The sequence below is a fragment of the Pyxicephalus adspersus genome, chromosome Z, assembly GCF_032062135.1.
Source record: "Pyxicephalus adspersus chromosome Z, UCB_Pads_2.0, whole genome shotgun sequence".
Lineage (NCBI taxonomy): Eukaryota > Metazoa > Chordata > Amphibia > Anura > Pyxicephalidae > Pyxicephalus > Pyxicephalus adspersus.
Window position 1 is genome coordinate 7,818,826 of NC_092871.1, and position 19,116 is coordinate 7,837,941.

Consider the following 19,116-nt stretch of genomic DNA (forward strand, 5'->3'; position numbering starts at 1 on the left):
TACAAAATTGAAGCCCAAAGCCAGACTCCATGGTCCAGTAGTTTCATTTCCTGAATATCCCTCCCTGTAATCCTCTGCACAGCAGCACTGTGATGGCCGGTGACAGAGCTGGTGCATTGATCTGCGCAGTGGTGTCTGCAGACAAGATTACTGCAGGGAAATGCATGGGTCAGAGTCTATTGTATTGCACACTGCTGCCATTCTGACATATTTTAGGCATTGGGGGTTGGTTACCTGCTGCAGCAGCCTATCGGTGGAGGGGGACAACTTATATCCAGCCAGGTAAGTTATTACACTACACAGGTATTTGGTTGTATGAGTAGAGTGAGACTTGTTCAGGCAGCCTTACAAATTTAGATGAACCTTCCGCCTCCTGTATACAGATTTGACATCCGTTCTATGCAATAATATTATTATTTCAAGAAAATTGAGCTATTACCCCACCACTATTCACAGTAGTGCTGTCTCCATCTTTCTCTTGCAGGTAAATTCCAGGTCCAGTCGACAGACTCCAGGCAGGTGGTGGAGGTGGGATCAGACGCATTGCTGCAATGCAGTCTCACCCCTCCGCTCGGTCCGGTGGGCCTTAAAGTTCACTGGTTCCGCTCCCTGTATCACTCCACTGTGTTCCTGATGAAGAATGGACAGGAGGAGAAAGACCAACAAAGCGATGAGTATGCGGGCAGAGCATCGCTCCGAAATGGGACCGGGTCCTCAGATCTGACGCTGCTTCTACGCAATGTTGTTCTGTCGGATGCCGACACCTATCACTGCTTTGTGGAGGACATCGCCAGCGGGCTCTACGACGAGGCCGTCATCCAGCTTGCCGTCATAGGTTAGTTTGCTTTTTGGATAATGGTAAAAGATCAAATTAAGAAGCAATAGTGATACAAATTCTATTATACTTGATTGCACCTGGAGAGATTTTCTATCACTTTTTATGACACCCAGTTGCATTGTACTGCCATCTTTGCCTTGTTGTTCTGACTGGCCCTGTGCCTTGTTGGTTTAACTGCACATGTGCCCTCAGTTGCACCTCCAGTTGGATCCAGTCCACACCTACCAAATGGTACTTTAGTGTACATGGATGCCATCTAATTTGTACTGCTCCAAGGCTGGAGAGGATACACTTTCATTGGTGAAGCTGGATGATCCAGCAAACCCGGAATGGATCTGGTCCAGGATTAAAAACAAATATTTAGGAAATCTATTCCAGATTTGCTGGATCACCCAGCTTCACTGATGAAAGTGTATCCAGCCTTGGAGAGCTTTTATAAATCAGAGTGCTTTTGGTCAAATAGAGGTGGCTGAGCGGACACAGGATGTATCCTGGCGCCTCTACCAAGCTGCAGTTCCTTGGGGAACATTGAAGCCGCACAAGGTGCCAACGTTGGAGCTCTATGGATGGTAACATAGCCACCACCGAACAAAGCAAATTGCAGAGAATATTCAAATCAATTTCGGGCAGGTTCCAGTACACAATATATCGGGCTATGGGGAGGTTCCTCTGCACACAGGAACCCAAGGTGCTTTCTTCTAATCCCAATATTGTCCATCTAGAGCAGGGGTCGGCAAACTTTTTGGACTACTAGGCCATTTCAGGAGGTCAAGAAGGCACACTAGGCCACAAGAAACAAGATGTCCAAGGAAAGGTTTTATCCAAACGTGACTGCAAGCGAGCAGCTTCAGTCCTCCACTCATCCACGGTGTAGTCTCTGTGCGCGTGCTTGGCATCGAAATGCCCCTTGAGGTTCGACCACTTGAAGTTCTGTTGGTGTTGTTGCACACTAAACACAGGGCTTTGTTGCCGCGTTGGATGAAGAATATATAATCCGTCCATATGGCTTGAAGACACAACGTTCGAGGTCAACCTTGCGGAGACTGGTAGGAGCGCATTGCTTCTGCTCTTTAGTAATTGGGGTTACTGTGCGGGAACTCGCAATAACGCAATATTTCACTTAGGTCGGATCCAACAATAAATAACTAGGGGACGTTATCTGGAGTTTGCCTACCTCTGGTCTAGAAGAAGGCTGAAGAACATATGGTGAATTATCTGCCAGCTTCTCCTCGAAGTAAAAGAAAAAACAAATTCCTTCCTGACTGCAGCAAGGGCAGGCATAATTCTTCCTCAATAATCACTCCGCTCATGGATCTACTAATTATAGCCGGCGATGGCATTTCTAGCAAGAAGGGCATCCAAACCACATTCACATTCACTTATCCTGTTGGTCTTCACCACCTCCTTTGTGAAAATCCCAAAGCCTGACCATTAATGAAGAGCCGCGTTCAGATAAAATGGTCCCGGTGTGGTCTAAAGGTGACCTTGGTGTGAGGGTCGACCAGCAAATAGTTAGCCATCAGATGTTTACTCCTCTCTTGTGATGTTCATAGAGAAGACAATGCAGGGTGATATAAGCATACATTCAGAGGACATTCATCACTTCCTGCATTTTTAGGATTGGATGAAAAAAATGCAACGGGGTGAATGTTGCTTAAATCCTTGGCCTGATTAGGGTTAATGGTGGTCACATGTCATCCCCTGGTTATGTCAGAAGACACAAATCATAATTCATTAGAATAAGAGTTTATACATCCAGAATATGATAAATATCTTGGTGTCATTATATATTTATTGCAGTCTCGCCACTGGCTGAAATATTGTTAGGAATAAAAAAAATATATTAATATGTGAATGTGAGGACAGATTTGGTGCTAATGCTTCAGTCACCCAAGAGTGCCAACATTATGTTCTTAGGGTTCAATGATATTTTTTTAATAAATCGGAAGCTTCACATCAAAAAAATATAAAAGGAGGAGCAAAGGTTCACTTTGAAGGTCTCAGGGAACCTCAGATAATAATTTATCTAGAGCGTAAGGGACATTTGTATGATCAGAAAGTTGTGGATATAAAAATAAATAATAGGTGGCCTGCTTAGTTTATTTGAACCCTTAAACAGCTCTGTATAGCAAAAATATTTTCAAGAATAGCCAAATGAATTAAAAAGTGAATAAAAAAATGGAAACATGCAATGCAATGTTCCCCCACTTTGGAGGTTAATAAAAAAAGTGTCTTGTTACATTTGGGGTCCACGTAGGGTACCCTTACATCGGGGTCAGTATGGTGGCCCATTACATTGCTGGTCAGCAGAATGTCCTATTAAATGGCAGCCAGTGCAGGGTTATCTTATACTGATGCCCCCTTACGTCAATGGTCAGTATGGTTCCCTCCTAAATGGTGGTCAGCATAGTCTCCCTTACACTGGTGGTCAGTTTAGTGCCCCTTTTGTTGGTGGTCGGAGTAGTGTCCCCATAGGTTGGTGGTCAGCATTGAGCTTCCTTACATTGGTGCGCAGTGGAATGTTCCTTACATTGATGGTCAGCTTAGTGCTCCTTTTAAATCGGCGGTTAGTGTAGTGCCACCTTAAATTAGTGATCAGCGTTGTGCCACCTTACTTTGGTGCTCAGTGGAATGTTCCTTACATTGATGGTCAGCTTGGTGCTCCTTTTAAATTGGTGGTTAGGGTGGTGCCACCATACATTATTGGTCAGCATAGTGTCATCTTACATTTGTGGTCAGTATAATATTCTCCAAAATTAACAGTCAGTGTAATGACCCCTTACATTGGTTTTTAGTATAGCGTCCCCTAACATTGGTGGTCAGCATAGTGCCATCTCACCCCAGTGATCAGTATAGTGTCCCCTTAAATTATTGGTCAGTGTAGTGCACCCTTACAATGGTGGTCAGTACCTAACATTGGGTATGAATATAGTGCTCCTTGACATTGATGGTCAGTGTACTGACCATTTTCATTGGCAATCGGTATAGTGCTGCTTTACACTTGTGGTCAGTATAGTGCCACCTTAAATTGGGTGTTAATGTAGTGCCCCCTGATGTTGGTGGTCAGTATAGTGCCAATATACATTGGTTATTGGTGTAGTGCCCCCTGATGTTGGTGGTCAGTTTGGTGCTATCATACATTGTTGTTTGGTGTAGTGCCATCTTACGTTGGTGGTCAGTATAATGCCCCCTAACGTTGGGTATTAGTATAGTGCCACTGACATTGATGGTGTAGTGACCATTTACATTGGCAATCGGTGCCGCTTTACACTGGCGATCAGCATAGTGCCATCGTACATTGGGTATTGGTGTAGTGCCCTCTTACACTGGTGATCAGTATAGTGCCCCCGTACATTGGTGTAGTGCCCTCTTACAATGGTGGTCAGTATAATGCCCCTTTACTGCCCTATGCACATCATAGTAAACACATGGCTGCAAATAATCTATATCTCCCCATATGGCGTATTCAGTGTTATCAGCTTTATTCCCATCCAATATTCTCCTCTTCTTCTTTGTCTAATTATTTTTGTCTTCTCGGCTTCTGTGAAGGTCGTTGCAAATGAGATTCAGGTTGATTTTTCATGGATTGCTAAATTGAGCGGCCGGACATCACTGGAGCAGAATCGAATAATTAAATGTGAAAAGGGGGAAGGGTGGGCAGTGATGTGGTAATGTACATTAACACCTGTCATAGAAGGGATCTGATGATCCACATGACCAAATACAACACACAAATGTCCAGACTGAGCCAGGGAAATGCTGACAATGATGTCGGCTCTGTTGGATAACAAATTGTTAGGGATGATCTGATTTTCTAATATTGTAAATCTGAAAAGAATTCAGCAGCTGACCAATCATAAGAGCCCAATTTTTGGAATGGTGGAATGGTATGTGGTTATAAGGACACAAGTTGTATCATGTGTAACGATTGAGTACATCCAATCAGAACTCTGATAACTTTCTATCCAAAACAAATAATTGAAAAGCTGTGCCTAAGACTTCCAATTAATTACTGATTGGAATATTGATCGGTGAGCACCACATTGACAGCGGATCTGGTTCAAGGAGCCAAGGAAAACCTAAAATCAGAACTTTTTTTCTTTTTGCTTTGGGACAGAGTCTGTGTAAGGTTTTGTTGCCATCTCTCGGGAAAATGGGCAGAAAATATTTTTTATTTCTGGGAAATTTCCCACAAATTGTACCAAGCCCCAATTTACCATTGATTGACTTGTGTGTATTAAAATTGTACAGGTATGCATGCAGATAATTTGCCTTGGAATGCCCACTTCTCCAGACTAATAGTCACCCATCAGAGCACTCTGATTCTTCCATAGCTAAAGCCAGTGCATTGCTTGCATGCATGCTGAGGGTTTATAGAGCACCATGCCGAACCCCAACTGTCTGCATTGCCTGGAAAAGCACCAAAAGGGACCCATTGATTTTGGGTCTACATAGGGAATGTTAATAAAAAGGAGAGATTTTATTTAAAAATTGCATTAGCATGTTGATGAGGGGTGAAAGGAGGAACCAGGGGAGGCAACATATAGTCATCAGACAACATTTACACTTTAATGATGATTGGTAGGTAATAAACCTAAGACGACTTCTCCATAGTTTGTATATTGGATAATCTCACCCTTTGAGGAGATCACGTTTAATCCAGGTGAAGCGGAAGATAATTAGGGCTCTATAGGATAATATACGCTGCCTAAAAAAGTGTTTGATCTTTGAATGACCTAAGAGGTGTAATTGTGTAATTGTTCATAGTTTATGTTTTTGTTTTCATTCTTTCCCTTCCTTAAATCTCCGGCTCACCTGATCAAGGTATTACCATGTAATTCCATGTCAATCTTAAACGTCCTAAAGCAAACTTACCTGACCCGGAGTCGGGGACTCTGGAAAATTCCGAGACCTTAAACCTCATTGCTTAAAAGAGCTATAAAAAGTCTTTTGAAGTTACGCAAAACTTTTACAGAACAATAGTTAGGAATTCCACTTATGGGCTGATTGTGTAAGCCCAGGAGAAGCATAAACAGAACAATACGTGACGTAGTACAATGTGGAGAGAGCTAAAAAAAAAAACAGAATGTAGAACTAAAAGTCTCCTAAAAGCCAAATCACAGCGAAAGAGCTAATAAGACCAGGAGATCACCCCAGGTAAACTCTCAATTTGGAGTACCTGTGGCCCTGGTAACACCTTTTCCATTTACATTTTACATGTATGTGCTATGGGAATGTGTGCGATAACACATGCGTTACTGCAGCCCCACATAAAATGCAAGCATTGCGCATTCATGAATTGTGCCCCTTATTGTGCTGCACTACAGGCCAATGCAAAATTTTGAAATTTTGTGCTGCATTAGGCACCCATATCAAGTGAATGGGCTGTCCTAAATAGGAACTCTTGCTCCATTGCCTACATTTACCAGGTCCTCCTCTGGGTTCAGGTCTTCCACTTCCTCTTGATTGTCCAGGCTTGAATGACACAACTACCGCACATGCGCATAGGATTTTATTGCTTCTCTGCATTAGGAACCAATATCATGTGGATAGGCTGCCCTAAATAAGAACCCCGATCTCTTTGCCCTATTGTCAGCACCTACATTCACCATGTCCTCTTCTGGGTTCAGGTCTTCAGCCTTCTTGATAGGCCAGGCTGGAATAACACAACTAACGCACATGCGCACAGGAGTTTATTCAGTCCCTGCGTTAGGCTCCAATATCAATATAAGTGGATAGGCTGCATTAAAATGGAACTAAACTCACCTGTCCCTAACCTAACCAGGTTCTCTTCCAGGTCCTGGTCTTCTATCCTCCTAATTGGCCAGGCCAGATAACATAACTCCTGTGCATGCGCATGGGACCGAATTTTTCTTAGCATGCAGCTATAGAAGAATTATACACTGAGCTGCCCATGCATAGCTTAATACATTATAGAGAATACTACAAACAGGCAGTGAGTGTAGTTTATTGCAGAATAGACATAGCCTAAAGCTCCTGCAATAAAGAGCCAATTTTTTGTTATTTAGGTTTAGTTTTGTTTTATTGCAGAGTATGGCGCTGCCCAGTGCTTGGGAATGCAGGCAGATTTGTGCGGTGTATAGATATGAATGGGCCTTAAACAAGAATTTGCCAACATTTGTCAATGAATGTGCACAGCTTTCACAATGTTTTCTCATTCACATCCAAGGTCTGCATTGCTGAACATTGTGTATCCTGTGATTGGCCAAAAAAACGTTGTGCACCCCCAATTGAGAGCCACCGTTCTCATATCTAGAGCTATATTGTTCAGCAGGTGTACACAGTGATTTCCAGTAAAATACAGCAGCAAGGATATAAATTGCATCCTTTATAGGTATTTTCATATAAACCTGGCCAATTAAAAATGTGCAAATGATAAAAAAGTGCAAAGGTTCCTTTTTACTGAAAACTAGATATCATCAGCAGATCCAGAAATATGAATATATATAAAAGTTCACATTATTCACAAATAATCATTTCTAGGTACCAAGATTGCAAATGAGTACGCAGCCTAACTTATCCAAAGGTAAATGTCTGATTTTTCTGTGCAAAACTTCTGCTGATTTTGACATGCAGAAGGTAATCTCCATTCAGTAATGTTTTGAAGTGTAAAATGTTTTCTGTGATATTAGATAAGATTGTTTCTGTTTATTTTATAACTTAGATTAACATCAGAACGGCTCATGCAGAACTCAAGAAAATTGAAAAAAAAAAAACTTTCTCCAACAGCTGCAGATTGGTATCTGAGTGTGGCATGTTAACTCTTCCTGTATTGGGTTATCCAGGATCTATGGGCAGAATATAAATGTTAGTCCATTGGAAATGTGCTGTGATTAGTAGCCTACAATCATGTAATAGGTGGAAATCAGCTAACAGGAACCACAAATCGTACCATTTACTAGACTTTTACTAGCATTGGAGCACCAAAAAGATGATTGGTGTCAGGTAAAGTGACCTGGGAGGTCCAAAAAATTCATGGCTGAAGGAACACCCTGGAACCTCTGGAGGAACCCTAAGGTTCCATGTGACCCTGGTTGGGAAAGAGCACCAAAAAGATGATTGGTGCCACTTAAAGTGATCTGGGAGGTCCAAATTGTTCATGGCTGAAGGAACCCCTTAGAACCTATGGAGGAACCCTAAGGTTCCATGTAACCCTAGTTGGGAAAAACTGCTTTATCTTCTCCAGTGTTGGAGAATTTTAATAAATCAGGCCCATTGCATAAAGTCCTTGTAGGACAATATGCTTGAGGGCCTCCTACAATACTTCCAAAAGTCATGATCACCACCATACAAAACTGGATTGCCCATTCATATATTTGGTATAAAAAATTGATTTGAAAAAGTGATCTGGTATTACTTTTTTATAAATAGTCCCCTATGAGTAGGTCAACTGCCAATGATGTTGGGGGGGATAAAAGAATGGGGACCTTGTTGGCCCAGAAACATTTCGGAAAAGGAGGAGGTCCAATATCGGCCAACGTAAAACCGTCAGCCATGTAAGATATTAAATATGGTGGCTTCCTTCTAACCAAAATATCACTCAGTAAACTTGCTAATTGAATTTCTGTCTGCCAGGAACTGGTTCCCTCCCCGTCATGTCCATCGCTCTGAAGGATGGCGCCGTCATGGTGTCTTTCCTCACTTCTGACTGGTTTCCCAAACCAGAGATCCATTGGAAGCTGCACGGTGTGTTTGTCACCGCTGATACGTCAGAGACCATCTCCAACCAAACCAACGGACTTTTCACGTTAGAGAGCAGCATTTTATTGAAGGGCCCCGGCCAAGGGTACGTGTACGGTGCAGCCCAGCACCCAGTCACTGGGAGATCCACTGGATTTTATGTGACTATTTCAGGTACGTGACCAAAACTTATTGCATTTTGTTTGTTCTATCACCATTTATACAAATCTAAGAAGCCTAAAACATAGATTTTGGGGAAGGAATTTTGGTGGAACATCAAGTGACACCAATGATGTAAGGGCGACATTCTTCCCAATGGCCAGCAATGTAAGAGGAATTCTTCCTACTGATCATTAAGCCAATGTACTGTGATCTGAGGATATAATAATTATAGAAGGGGTTTCCCAAAGACCTGAAAGTTGTTTAAAGGTTCCCCCATGGTAATAACATCAAGAAAAACTTCTATAGCACATACAGTGCATTGTGCTGCCATTCATTTTCAGTGGCACTGCATTATATATGTACAAAAAAAATATTGAGCATTGACTTGGACGCCATGTTTGCCACCAGACCCAAAGTCTTCCCATTGACTTATTCCAAGCAGGATTAAACTTTGCTGCATGTCAGAAATTCCTGGTCACATCGTAATTACTTATTATTGTGATTGTGATGTGACCATAAGTATTTGCCCCATGACCACCCTTTTGACTAATCCCCACACAAGGTAAAATGGATCAAAGGAAGATGCTTGGGTATAGTGGTGCGGAATTCTGACCTTGGTGGAAACGCGTCTGGTCCATTCATGGATCTCACTAGGGCATTGGATTGGACGTCCACCATGACCACCATTATCTCTGGGATTTATTTACCATGAAGGGGTAAGTGGGCATTTCTGGGCATCACATTATTGGGGATTTCAGTGGATCTGAGAACATCGGAGCATAAGAATGGGTTGCAGGCCAGATCACTGGCCGAGGGTCTAGTATACAGTAATTATATCTGTTACTTAAGTGGCTGCACCCAAGGTTTCAGCCCAAGATGGCGAATGGATGGAGAATAGGAATGAATGAGGGCTGTTTAGGTGGCACTGTCCATTCTATGGAGCAGGAAGAGGGAGAATGAGCAGGAGGAATCCCCATAGGAAAGAGCAGCAGCTGTCATTGATTGGTTTGTGAGACGTCGGAGGACAGCTGTACAGATGAAGATTTGCACCTGAGATGGGCGTTCGCCTCGGGTGGGGTCAGGTCAGCTGACATGTACCCACATATACCAATCTAATTATGGTTTAGAAAGACTGATTGGGTCCACATTGGCCGCAGACATTTATCACAAGCAATGACGCTAAGTGCAGCTAAAAAAGGTTCATTTTCTGGTCACTCATGGACCTGATTTGTTAAGGCTCTCAAAGGCTGGAGAAGGTAGATTATCATGGGAGAACCTGGGCAATCCAACAAACCAGGAATGGATCTGATCCAGGATTGAAAACATAGTAGGAAATGGTTTTTATAAAATTCCAGGTTTGCTGGATCACCCAGGATAAATCAGGCCATGGTGTTTGTGATATTCTGTGTGTTTATATCCCTCCACATCAGTGATTGGTTGTTTGTCCCTACAGACGAAATGTTCCCTCGGCTCTCATCCTGGGCCTACGCATTCCTGTTCGCTTTTTTCCTGATCCTGGGCGGTGCAGCATTTGTGTTCTTTGCAATGAAGAGACAAATAGCTGAGAAAGGTGAGTAGGAACAATTTCAACCCGGTATCTAACATTGCAGCAAGCTACGTAATGTCCAAAACGGTGAATCTGATATTCACTGAAACATTCCCTGGTTGAGAATCGTCAAGGCCTATGCGTTGCAATGGCAGCCATTGACTCTCCTCCAGGGAATGTTTCAGTGAATGCCAGATATCATTAAACCCCTAAGTGTTTCACCTTTCCCCCTTTTGACTACAATGTTGATCACTGGGGGAGAGGAGACTGAAGAAATGCTTCCTCCTGCCTGCAGCAGACATCATCTCAGCCAAACCAGAGTCACTGTATAGAGATCAAGAATGACTTTTTAATCTAATTGTATGAAAAATTGTCATGCAGATGTGTAAAATGACTGAAATGTTTATTAAATTAACAGTTTATTTTGTGCAATTGGTTACTGATTTTCTATTTTTTTTTTTTTGTAGAGGCTCTCCGGACACAGAATGGTAAGTGTGGGTGAATACTGATATATAATAAATGTCAATTGTGCTGTAGTTACATTATATTCATTGAGTTTATTTATGACATTCATTATAAACAATTATCAATGAAAACAGCAGTGAGCGTTTCCATTGGCTGGAAGTTGTTGGGGGCGGTCCTGTCAAAACTTCTAGCCAATGAAAATGCTTGCTGTTATTTTCATTGATAATTGAAATAAATAAGCGGTGACAATGGTCAGTAATTGTACTTTGGCTCTGTTCTTTTAGACTTTCAGTTCAGCTTGTTGCTCAAACCATACAGGGGGTAAATTTTAGAAATTGCCCTGGACCCCCATATATTCCAGGGTGCCACGTGTCAGCATGACGGGTATCAGGGAGCTGCAATGCTTTGCATTTGGGGCTTCATATTTGCCCAGAGTCATGCATGGGGGATCTCTTCACAAATAGCCAAAGCAGGGGGTGCCTGTGATTCCAAATTGCAGCTCTGTGCAGATTTTTGGGGTAAGCAGTGGACCAATCACAACAATTTAAATTTCTGGGAGGGGCCACCAGGGAAGCACAGCGTGCCCTAAGGCTGCCATATAGCAATTTAATTTTTTTAGAGTTATAAAATCTCTGTATTTCCTATTTGGTTTTTTGTATTATTTTAATATATTTTGTGGGTTTTTTTCATGCAGGTGAATTGTGTTCAGAAGTAGGTAAGTGAAGCAGTAAGTAAAGTAAGTGAATGCATGAGCTACTGGGCTTTGTGAACAAGGAGTGATTATTTCCAGTCTAATGGTTTGGCTGGGTGCTCTCACCAGATAGGAAATTCTAATATAGAGCCGGGCAAATGGCATTTTTAGGAATTGGTCTCCATTGTTGCATCTCCAAAGGCTTCCGGTATACCGAACCCAAAAAAGGCCGATACAACCAATAAGCTTGGATAGGTGGAGGGTTCAGATTGTGAGGATATAATATAAAGGGTTGGGCTGAAGGTGCAGGGTTGGGTTAGTGATTTGGAATACGCAATACTCAGCCTGATCCATCTAAGCTCATAAAAGTCAGCTTGTTAGGTCAGCCAACCCCCGAGGAGCAGAAGGAGCTCTGTGATTGGAGGAGTACAGGTCATGTGCCAAACCCTGCCTCAGCCAGGTGCAAGTTTCTAGAGCACATCCCTGCACTTTATAAATGTGAGTTGTATTTGTTTAGGCTGCAGTATGGCTGGAGAGTTCCCATTTGAAAATTAACCCTTTAGTTTCTGTTTTGCTATTACAATCAGCGCCCATGACATTCCAGCCATGCGCATGTACACACCTACCATACACATGAGCACACCTACCATACACATGAGCACACAGGAATGCAGCAGCTCACTGATTACATTCAAAGAGACTTATTCATTTCAGCAAAAATCCTTCCTATGGGATTATAGGGCCTTTTACATGATTTTATGCATTTTACTAACGTGTAAATGACCCCATGTCCTAAAGGATGTCCTAAAGCCCTGATTCTGATTCTGCTGAGGTCAGCAGCCCCCGAAGACTCGGGTAAGAATTTCTATTTTTCCCATTTGCTCCTCCCCTGGCTGCTGCATAAAAGGTTAGGGGAGGGACAAAGTAGCTGGGCCAGCACAGTCATTGTACACTCCCAGGAAGGGCTGTGTTTGGGATACAACGCTTTAATTTTCTAAGACATTTTATTGCACATCCATAAACATTTTTATGAAAAAGAAGCATTTAAAATAATTGATTTACAATTTTAATTGGTGACAGGTACTGACATTTCGTTTTTGCTGTCTGATTTTAGATTGGAGAAAAGCTGTGATGAATCCAGGTAAACAATTTCCTGATTTCAGGTGTCTTTTACCTTCTGTGTTGTCCTCATTTTACCTCTCGTGGGGCTTCTATTATATTTTATTGGCTGCGCAGCATTAGACAGGAAGCACAGCATGCATATGTAATGAGCAATTATGGCTGCCACCAAAATCTCATACTGTAATAAACAACAAAGAATATTATCATACGACAATAATATTATTAACAATAAGCCAATCACAAAGACAATTGTTTTGAAAGCTGAACTAAATAAATATTGCATAAATAGAAGGAGAATATTTATTCCTGGATCCTTTGCATATTTGTTCCAGATCTGTCTGTACTTTGTTTCTGTGCAGCAACTTCCTGTAATAAAGACCTATCGCTGTTGCTCTGTCTCCTTATGCAGCGTGGCCGGTCCTTTCTCCGCCCCCCTGTAGTTTTCTACAGGCAGTTTGTAGTGGGTGTGGCCTTTTGGCCCCTCCCACAGCTCTGCTCCTTGCTCAAGCTATGTACAGCACAGTGAAGATGTCACTGCTACTTTTAAAGGTTCATTTTGGGTTGGAAAAGGCATTTGGTGAATTTTTTATACTTTGTGACTATTCAAAAAATTGTTTTTAGGTGCAGAGATCAACTTTTAGAAATTACCCTATTTATCGTTTAACAACCTACCTTTGGTGTACCCCTACAGCATACATCAGATTCTCCCCTGAGACCGCCTATCCAGAGCTGTCCGTCACCGGTGACTTGCTAACCCTCATGAACCAACCTCCTCCGGCCACCCCTGCGCAAAGTGACGCCCGTTTTGAGACTGAGCGTTGCTGCCTCGGCTTCCCGCCCTTTACCGATGGCTGCCACTACTGGGAGGTGGAGGTGGGGGATGGACTGGAGTGGGCGGTGGGCGTCGCTTCTCCACATCTACAAAGAAAAGGCGATGCCTACATGTTCCGCCCGCAGGCGCTGATTTGGTGCATCGCCCGCTTTACGGACGCCTTTACGGCCCTGGACACAAAGGAGAGCCCGCTGCCCGTGGTGGGGGGCACCTTGGAGAAAGTTGGGGTCTACCTCAATCTATCAGGGCCTAGAGAGCTCCACCTGTATGACTCCCGAAGCTGGGATCGCCTCTATTCATTCACCGATGTGGGCCAGGAAAGGGAGCGCGTCCTGCCGTTCTTCTGGCTTGGCAAAAATGGAGGCAACTTGAAATTAAAAAGTCAAAATGGGGGCAGGAATGACAATGAAATCAACTAAAAAAAGATGACAATGCTGACTTTTCCTCCCTTTAACTATAAGGCTTTTTTATATGATACTGCTGAGCGCACTCAGGAGCCTTAAGACAGTGCCATGAGCTTGAATGGGCCGCACCGTACGTAAAGTCCCTTCTGGTCTATAAGTGGAGCGGCTTCTCCTTAATTACTTTATTTTGGTTGCTGAAAAATGAGGAGCACCAATCCTGTGCATTATAAGCCCGGGCTTGTTCAAGGTTGAGGACCCTCTCCCGACAATTCCTGGGATCCTGGGCAGCCAATCCCCAAGCACCATTGTTGTCACATGGTAGGAAAGGGAGGGAGTCACATGTTCTCCAGGACTGGATGTATCTTCTCACTTCTGGTGGCCACACGGAGAGGTGAGAGTGGGCGTGTTCTGCCAGAGGGGGCAATAAACTGAACATGGTGGTATGACCTGCAAGGGGCAAAGCACAGATTGAGGAGATGGGGTGCATCATACAAACCCACTACAAGCAGGTCATGCTTCACCCCTACTCATCCCTACTTATCCTTCATCCCTACTCATCTTTCACCCTTTTTCATTCATCACTCCTTCTCATTACTCATCCCTACTTATTCCTCACCCCTTCTCATTCCTTGTCCTTACTCATATCTACTTATCCTTTATCTCTGCTTGTTCTTCATCCATACTCATCCTTCATCCCTACTCATCCATCACCCATACTCATCCATCATTCCTACTCATCTTTCACTTCTCTTCATTACTCACTCCTTCTCGTTACTCATCCCTACTTATTCCTCACCCCTTCTCATTCCTTGTCTCTACTCATATCTATTTCACCCCTACTCATTCCTCATCCCTACTCATTCTTCATCCGTACTCATTCCTCAACCCTACTCATCCTTCATCCCAACTCATTCTTCACCCCTACTCATTCCTCACCCCCATTCATTCCTCACCCCTACTCATTCCTCATCCCTACTCATTCTTCATCCGTACTCATTCCTCAACCCTACTCATCCTTCATCCCAACTCATTCTTCACCTCTACCCATTTCTCACCCTTTCTCAATCATCATCCCTACTCATTCCTTGCCCCTACTCATTCCTCATCCCTTCTCATCCTTCACCCCTACTTACTCCTCAAGCCTACTCATTCTTTATTACTACTGATCCTTCATCTCCACTTATCCTTCTTCTCTACTCATTCATCACCTCTACTCATTCCTCACCCCTTCTCATTCATCACCCCTACTCATTCCTCATCCTTCATCTCTACTTATCCTTCTTCTCTACTCATTCCTCCCCCTACTCATCCCTCACCCCCATTCATCCTTCATCTCTACTCATTCCTCATCCCTACTCATCATTCATCCATACTTATTCCTCACCCCTACTCATTCCTCATCACTACTGATCCTTCATCCCTACTTATCCTTCTTCTCTACTCATTCCTCACCTCTACTCCTTCCTCATCCCTACTCATCTTTCATCTCTACTCATTCCTCACTTCTACTCATTTCTCACCCCTTTTCACTCCTCATCCCTACTCATTCTTCATCCCTGCTTATCCTTCTTCTCTTCTAATTTCTCATTCCTTATCCTTACTTATCCTTCATCCCTACTCATCCCTCACCCCTTCTCATCCTTCATCTCTACTCATCCCTCACCCCTTCTCATTCCTTATCCCTACACATCCTTCATCCTTCATCCCTACTTAACAGACAAAAGGGATCACAGTATCATTTTAGGGTTTACATGCCCTCGTGTAGCATTTCCAACCCCCTTCTAATCACAGGAGCCACTACCCAAATCACGGAGACCCACCAATAACAGGTCACATGGTAATAGGTGAATGTCGCATTACCTGTCATCAGTAAATGGCCAGCCAGTCATAACAATAATTGAGACCAGTTAGCGGTCAATTTTCTATTGGTCAGAGAATCGGAATGTATTCAATAAACAGCCAATGGTGACTCAGGAAGAAGTGACATGATTTGTGCCCATCTACCACAAACGCTTCCTTATGATGTAATATGGAGAAGGGGGAGGGGGATTGTAGGCTGAGAACAAGGGAGCTTTGTCATTGTCAATGTGTGATTTTTTACAATAAAGTTTTTTAATTTTTTATTGACTGAGCACTATTCATGTTGTTATTATTACAGCAGTAGAAAAATGAATAAATGATAATTAAACAACACACGCATGTTACCCATATTGACATTCTGAATGGCGCCTCCTAGTGGCATGCTAAAGTGTTTGAAAAAAAATTCAAAAACTTTAACATGTTGATTTTAAAAACTTAAATTTGCAGCTAAAATAAAATCAGGTGATCCTGCCATAAAGATACAAACTAAGGCATTTCCTGTTATGAGGGTGACAACAGCCTTTCCCTGTCTCCCAATTGTGCTCCTACGTTGTCACCTGCACTGTGCGTGTATGGGAGTGGATTGCCATTGTGTGGTCATTGCTGCCATACAATGTGGGTCAGCCAATGCTGGAACGAGATCATGAAGTGGCTACAAATAGCCGCACGAGATCTGCAGAACAGAGATGCAAAAAAGTATAAAAAGTGTAAAATCAAAAAGAAAACAGATCACAATTGTATATAATACTGGTGCTTCAGCAATTGTCATCCAATTAGATCCTCTTTAAAGGGTCACCCCGCCACATCTGATATGGTCTTCCAGGTGGGCACTGAAGGACCAATCACATGTCAGCTTGGTATATTTCTCATTTCTGTGCAAATCTTTTAATGAATCCCTGAGAACTGGTAGTGGGTGGAGCTGGGAACCCCCAGATTTCAGCCCCTGCATTTTCCAGAAGGAGGCCCCACCTATTGAACATCAGCATTAGGTAGCCTGATCCCTAGAGGCCAATTGTGGTAATGCAATCAATATAAAAAACAAAGCTATCCAGACTGGGGGCTGTTCTGTTTTTGGGGGGTGGGGGAGGATGAGTGGGGGGTGATTCGTTGCCCTCTTTCCCCCAATTAGGACACAACAGCCACTATCCAGTTATTTAGTTTTTCAACGTAGCGGATCATTACATCATATTTACCATCTGCAGCCAGCAGGTGGCAGTCTTGTACAAGAACAGGCACTTCCTAGAGGTTTCTTTTAATGTGGACCTGTGATGCGAGAGAAGATAAAACTGCTGCAGTTTATGTGTACAGATATAACCAGCAGTGTAAAACTGAGTCAATTTCTGTTCTCCGTAGCGGTAGCGGTGTCACATACCATGTGACTTTTCACCAGGGTTTCCATTTTATTGTCACAGTGATGGGCAGCAAGCCAATGCTTGTGAAGACCCAGGAGACCCCTTATCTGGGGGCTGGAAATTCCTGCAAGTCTAGGGAGGTGACAACTTAGAATCACAAGACTGGATGAACAGAATCAGAAAGTAAAAGGCCCCCAAATGCTGTGTATTGGGTATATATGGCTGTATCAGGAAATCTTATCATTCATTTTTGGCAGGATCCAGGCCTTACGAACCCATGCTGTGTGTGTTTTTTTTCCTTTGTTCCATCTGCCGATCTCCTGTATCCTCTTTGCAGCCACTTCCCGTCTACATACACTCTAGTGATGGCTGCATGGCATTTCTCAGCGTGAGCTTCCTGATGGTGACAACAATAAGCCATGCTTACTAACATATGATAAATCAGCCGCTGGAAAGTCAGGGTGACAACGCAGGAGGACAATTGGTAGACAAGGACAGAGCGTTGTCACCCTATAACAGGAAGATCCCCTATATTCCTCACCCCACCCTCCAGATTGGTAAGAAGAATGCTTATTGGCTAAAAATATGCACGCCCGGCCACACCTGTTAAAAAAAAATACTCTGCAATGATTGGTCGGTATTTTCACATTGTTATTTCCTTTTTTCCTATAATATTGGGAGGCCGGATGAAGGTGCCCGTCATGTGATTGGGTGATTTATTTTATAGAGGGGTGTACGAATCCACCCCAAAAGAGGGACAAGTGAGGAGGATGGGGGGACAGTACCTGGGAATGGGGAGGAGTCTCCTCCTTCGTGCGTCACTGGGACAATTGCTATAGGTGACAAGTCTCTTATCAATGCACCTGTACAGGAGGGAGGGGCCAGGTAGACAGGTCGGGCTAGATTCTGGGAGCAGCCAGGTGAGCGTCAGGAGAACGGCTGGGACAGAGGAGCGCAGGGTCTGGATGAGCAGGTGAGACGGGGCCGACCGGGGAAAATAGGGATTGGGATGGGAAGGAGATAAGAACGTGTACAGAGCGGCAGGTACCAGCCAGCGCACGTCGGGGCGAGATAACAACATCGCTGCCAGGGCTGGAGGGTGGGGGGTGAATTCAGGTCAAATTCTGCAACCTTAAAACAAATTCAAAAAGTTTCTGTTTTTAGGAGTCAGGGCCTCCTGGTGACAACGGGGACTGGGACAGATATAGGGAGCATATGGGTTGTCACCGGAGCAAGGTGTGAGGGTGAATGATCCAATGAGAGGTGAACATGCAATACAATGATTCCCCAAAACTTTTTTTAATTTTTGTCTATGGATTCCTCGTGCAATTGGCCCTCATTTTAGAGCCATACATGGTGCAATATGACCTAAAGGGCACCGCCACATGCCAGGGGCCAACCAATCCATGGGCTGGTGATGTGATGATGGGGAAAGTTTTGTAGCGTTCAGTGTTTGATTTTTTTTGAGTGACCCCTAGAAGTGATTGGCTGCTCTCATGGGGACACAATTGTATTTCAAGGTTTCATTTTTGAAATATTTTAAAGTTCCCCTTCTTGGCTCCGTCTCCGTTGAATCTGCCCCACAGTCCATAGAATGGTGAAAAGTAATGGAAAAAAGATTCACAGACTTTCTGGCACCTGCTTGTGTTCTGTAGATATTGCAGAGTCAGTGCTCCCCCATGTGCTGGGTGGGATTTTCTGCTGTAATGTAACATTCTGATTGGTTCCCAGGCACCCTCATGTGGTTAGATAGGAACATATGCCATGGAAAATGCCATGAGATGTGCCATGTGGGACCCCAGCTCTGTGCCAGCACCTGGGAGAGGTAGGGAGCTGAATACACGAGCAGGGGGATGGGAAAATAGCACTGGGATTGAATCTCTCTGATGTTTTCTATCATGAGAATAAATTCTGTGTTAATTTATAAAGCGCTGCAAATGATACAATGATACGATTTATTGATGTCATGTGACTATTGGTGACTGTTGTTAAGGTGATTGGTTGCTTCTGTGTGAGGTGGGGTTCCTAGGGGCAAGGCAGGACCGCCATGTAATACTGCTCAGTACTGCGGACACCAGGCAGGACTGATCCCTATACTGCTCAGTACTGGGGACACCAGGCAGGACTGATCCCTATACTGCTC

At 43.5% G+C, this 19,116-nt stretch overlaps 2 protein-coding genes across 4 annotated transcripts in view; both read left to right on the plus strand.

Annotated features, from left to right (window-relative positions):
* The window catches only part of LOC140343565 (butyrophilin subfamily 1 member A1-like), a 35,335-nt gene extending 19,446 nt beyond the window's left edge, over positions 1-15,889 (plus strand). For 2 of the 3 annotated variants that reach the window (XM_072430272.1, XM_072430273.1), the window contains 7 exons: positions 485-835; positions 8,435-8,713; positions 10,155-10,271; positions 10,715-10,735; positions 11,407-11,427; positions 12,518-12,544; positions 13,217-15,889. In XM_072430272.1, the coding sequence (XP_072286373.1) occupies positions 485-835; positions 8,435-8,713; positions 10,155-10,271; positions 10,715-10,735; positions 11,407-11,427; positions 12,518-12,544; positions 13,217-13,776 (1,376 nt within the window). In that variant the 3' untranslated portion in view covers positions 13,777-15,889. The remainder of the gene's footprint in view (positions 1-484; positions 836-8,434; positions 8,714-10,154; positions 10,272-10,714; positions 10,736-11,406; positions 11,428-12,517; positions 12,545-13,216) is intronic. The other variant, XM_072430274.1, reaches the window with a different exon arrangement.
* Positions 15,890-17,251: 1,362 nt separating this feature from the next.
* RNF225 (ring finger protein 225) overlaps positions 17,252-19,116 on the plus strand; it is an 11,276-nt gene continuing 9,411 nt past the window's right edge. The window contains exon 1 of the mRNA XM_072430948.1: positions 17,252-17,946. The gene's annotated coding sequence lies outside the window, so the exon portion shown is untranslated. The remainder of the gene's footprint in view (positions 17,947-19,116) is intronic.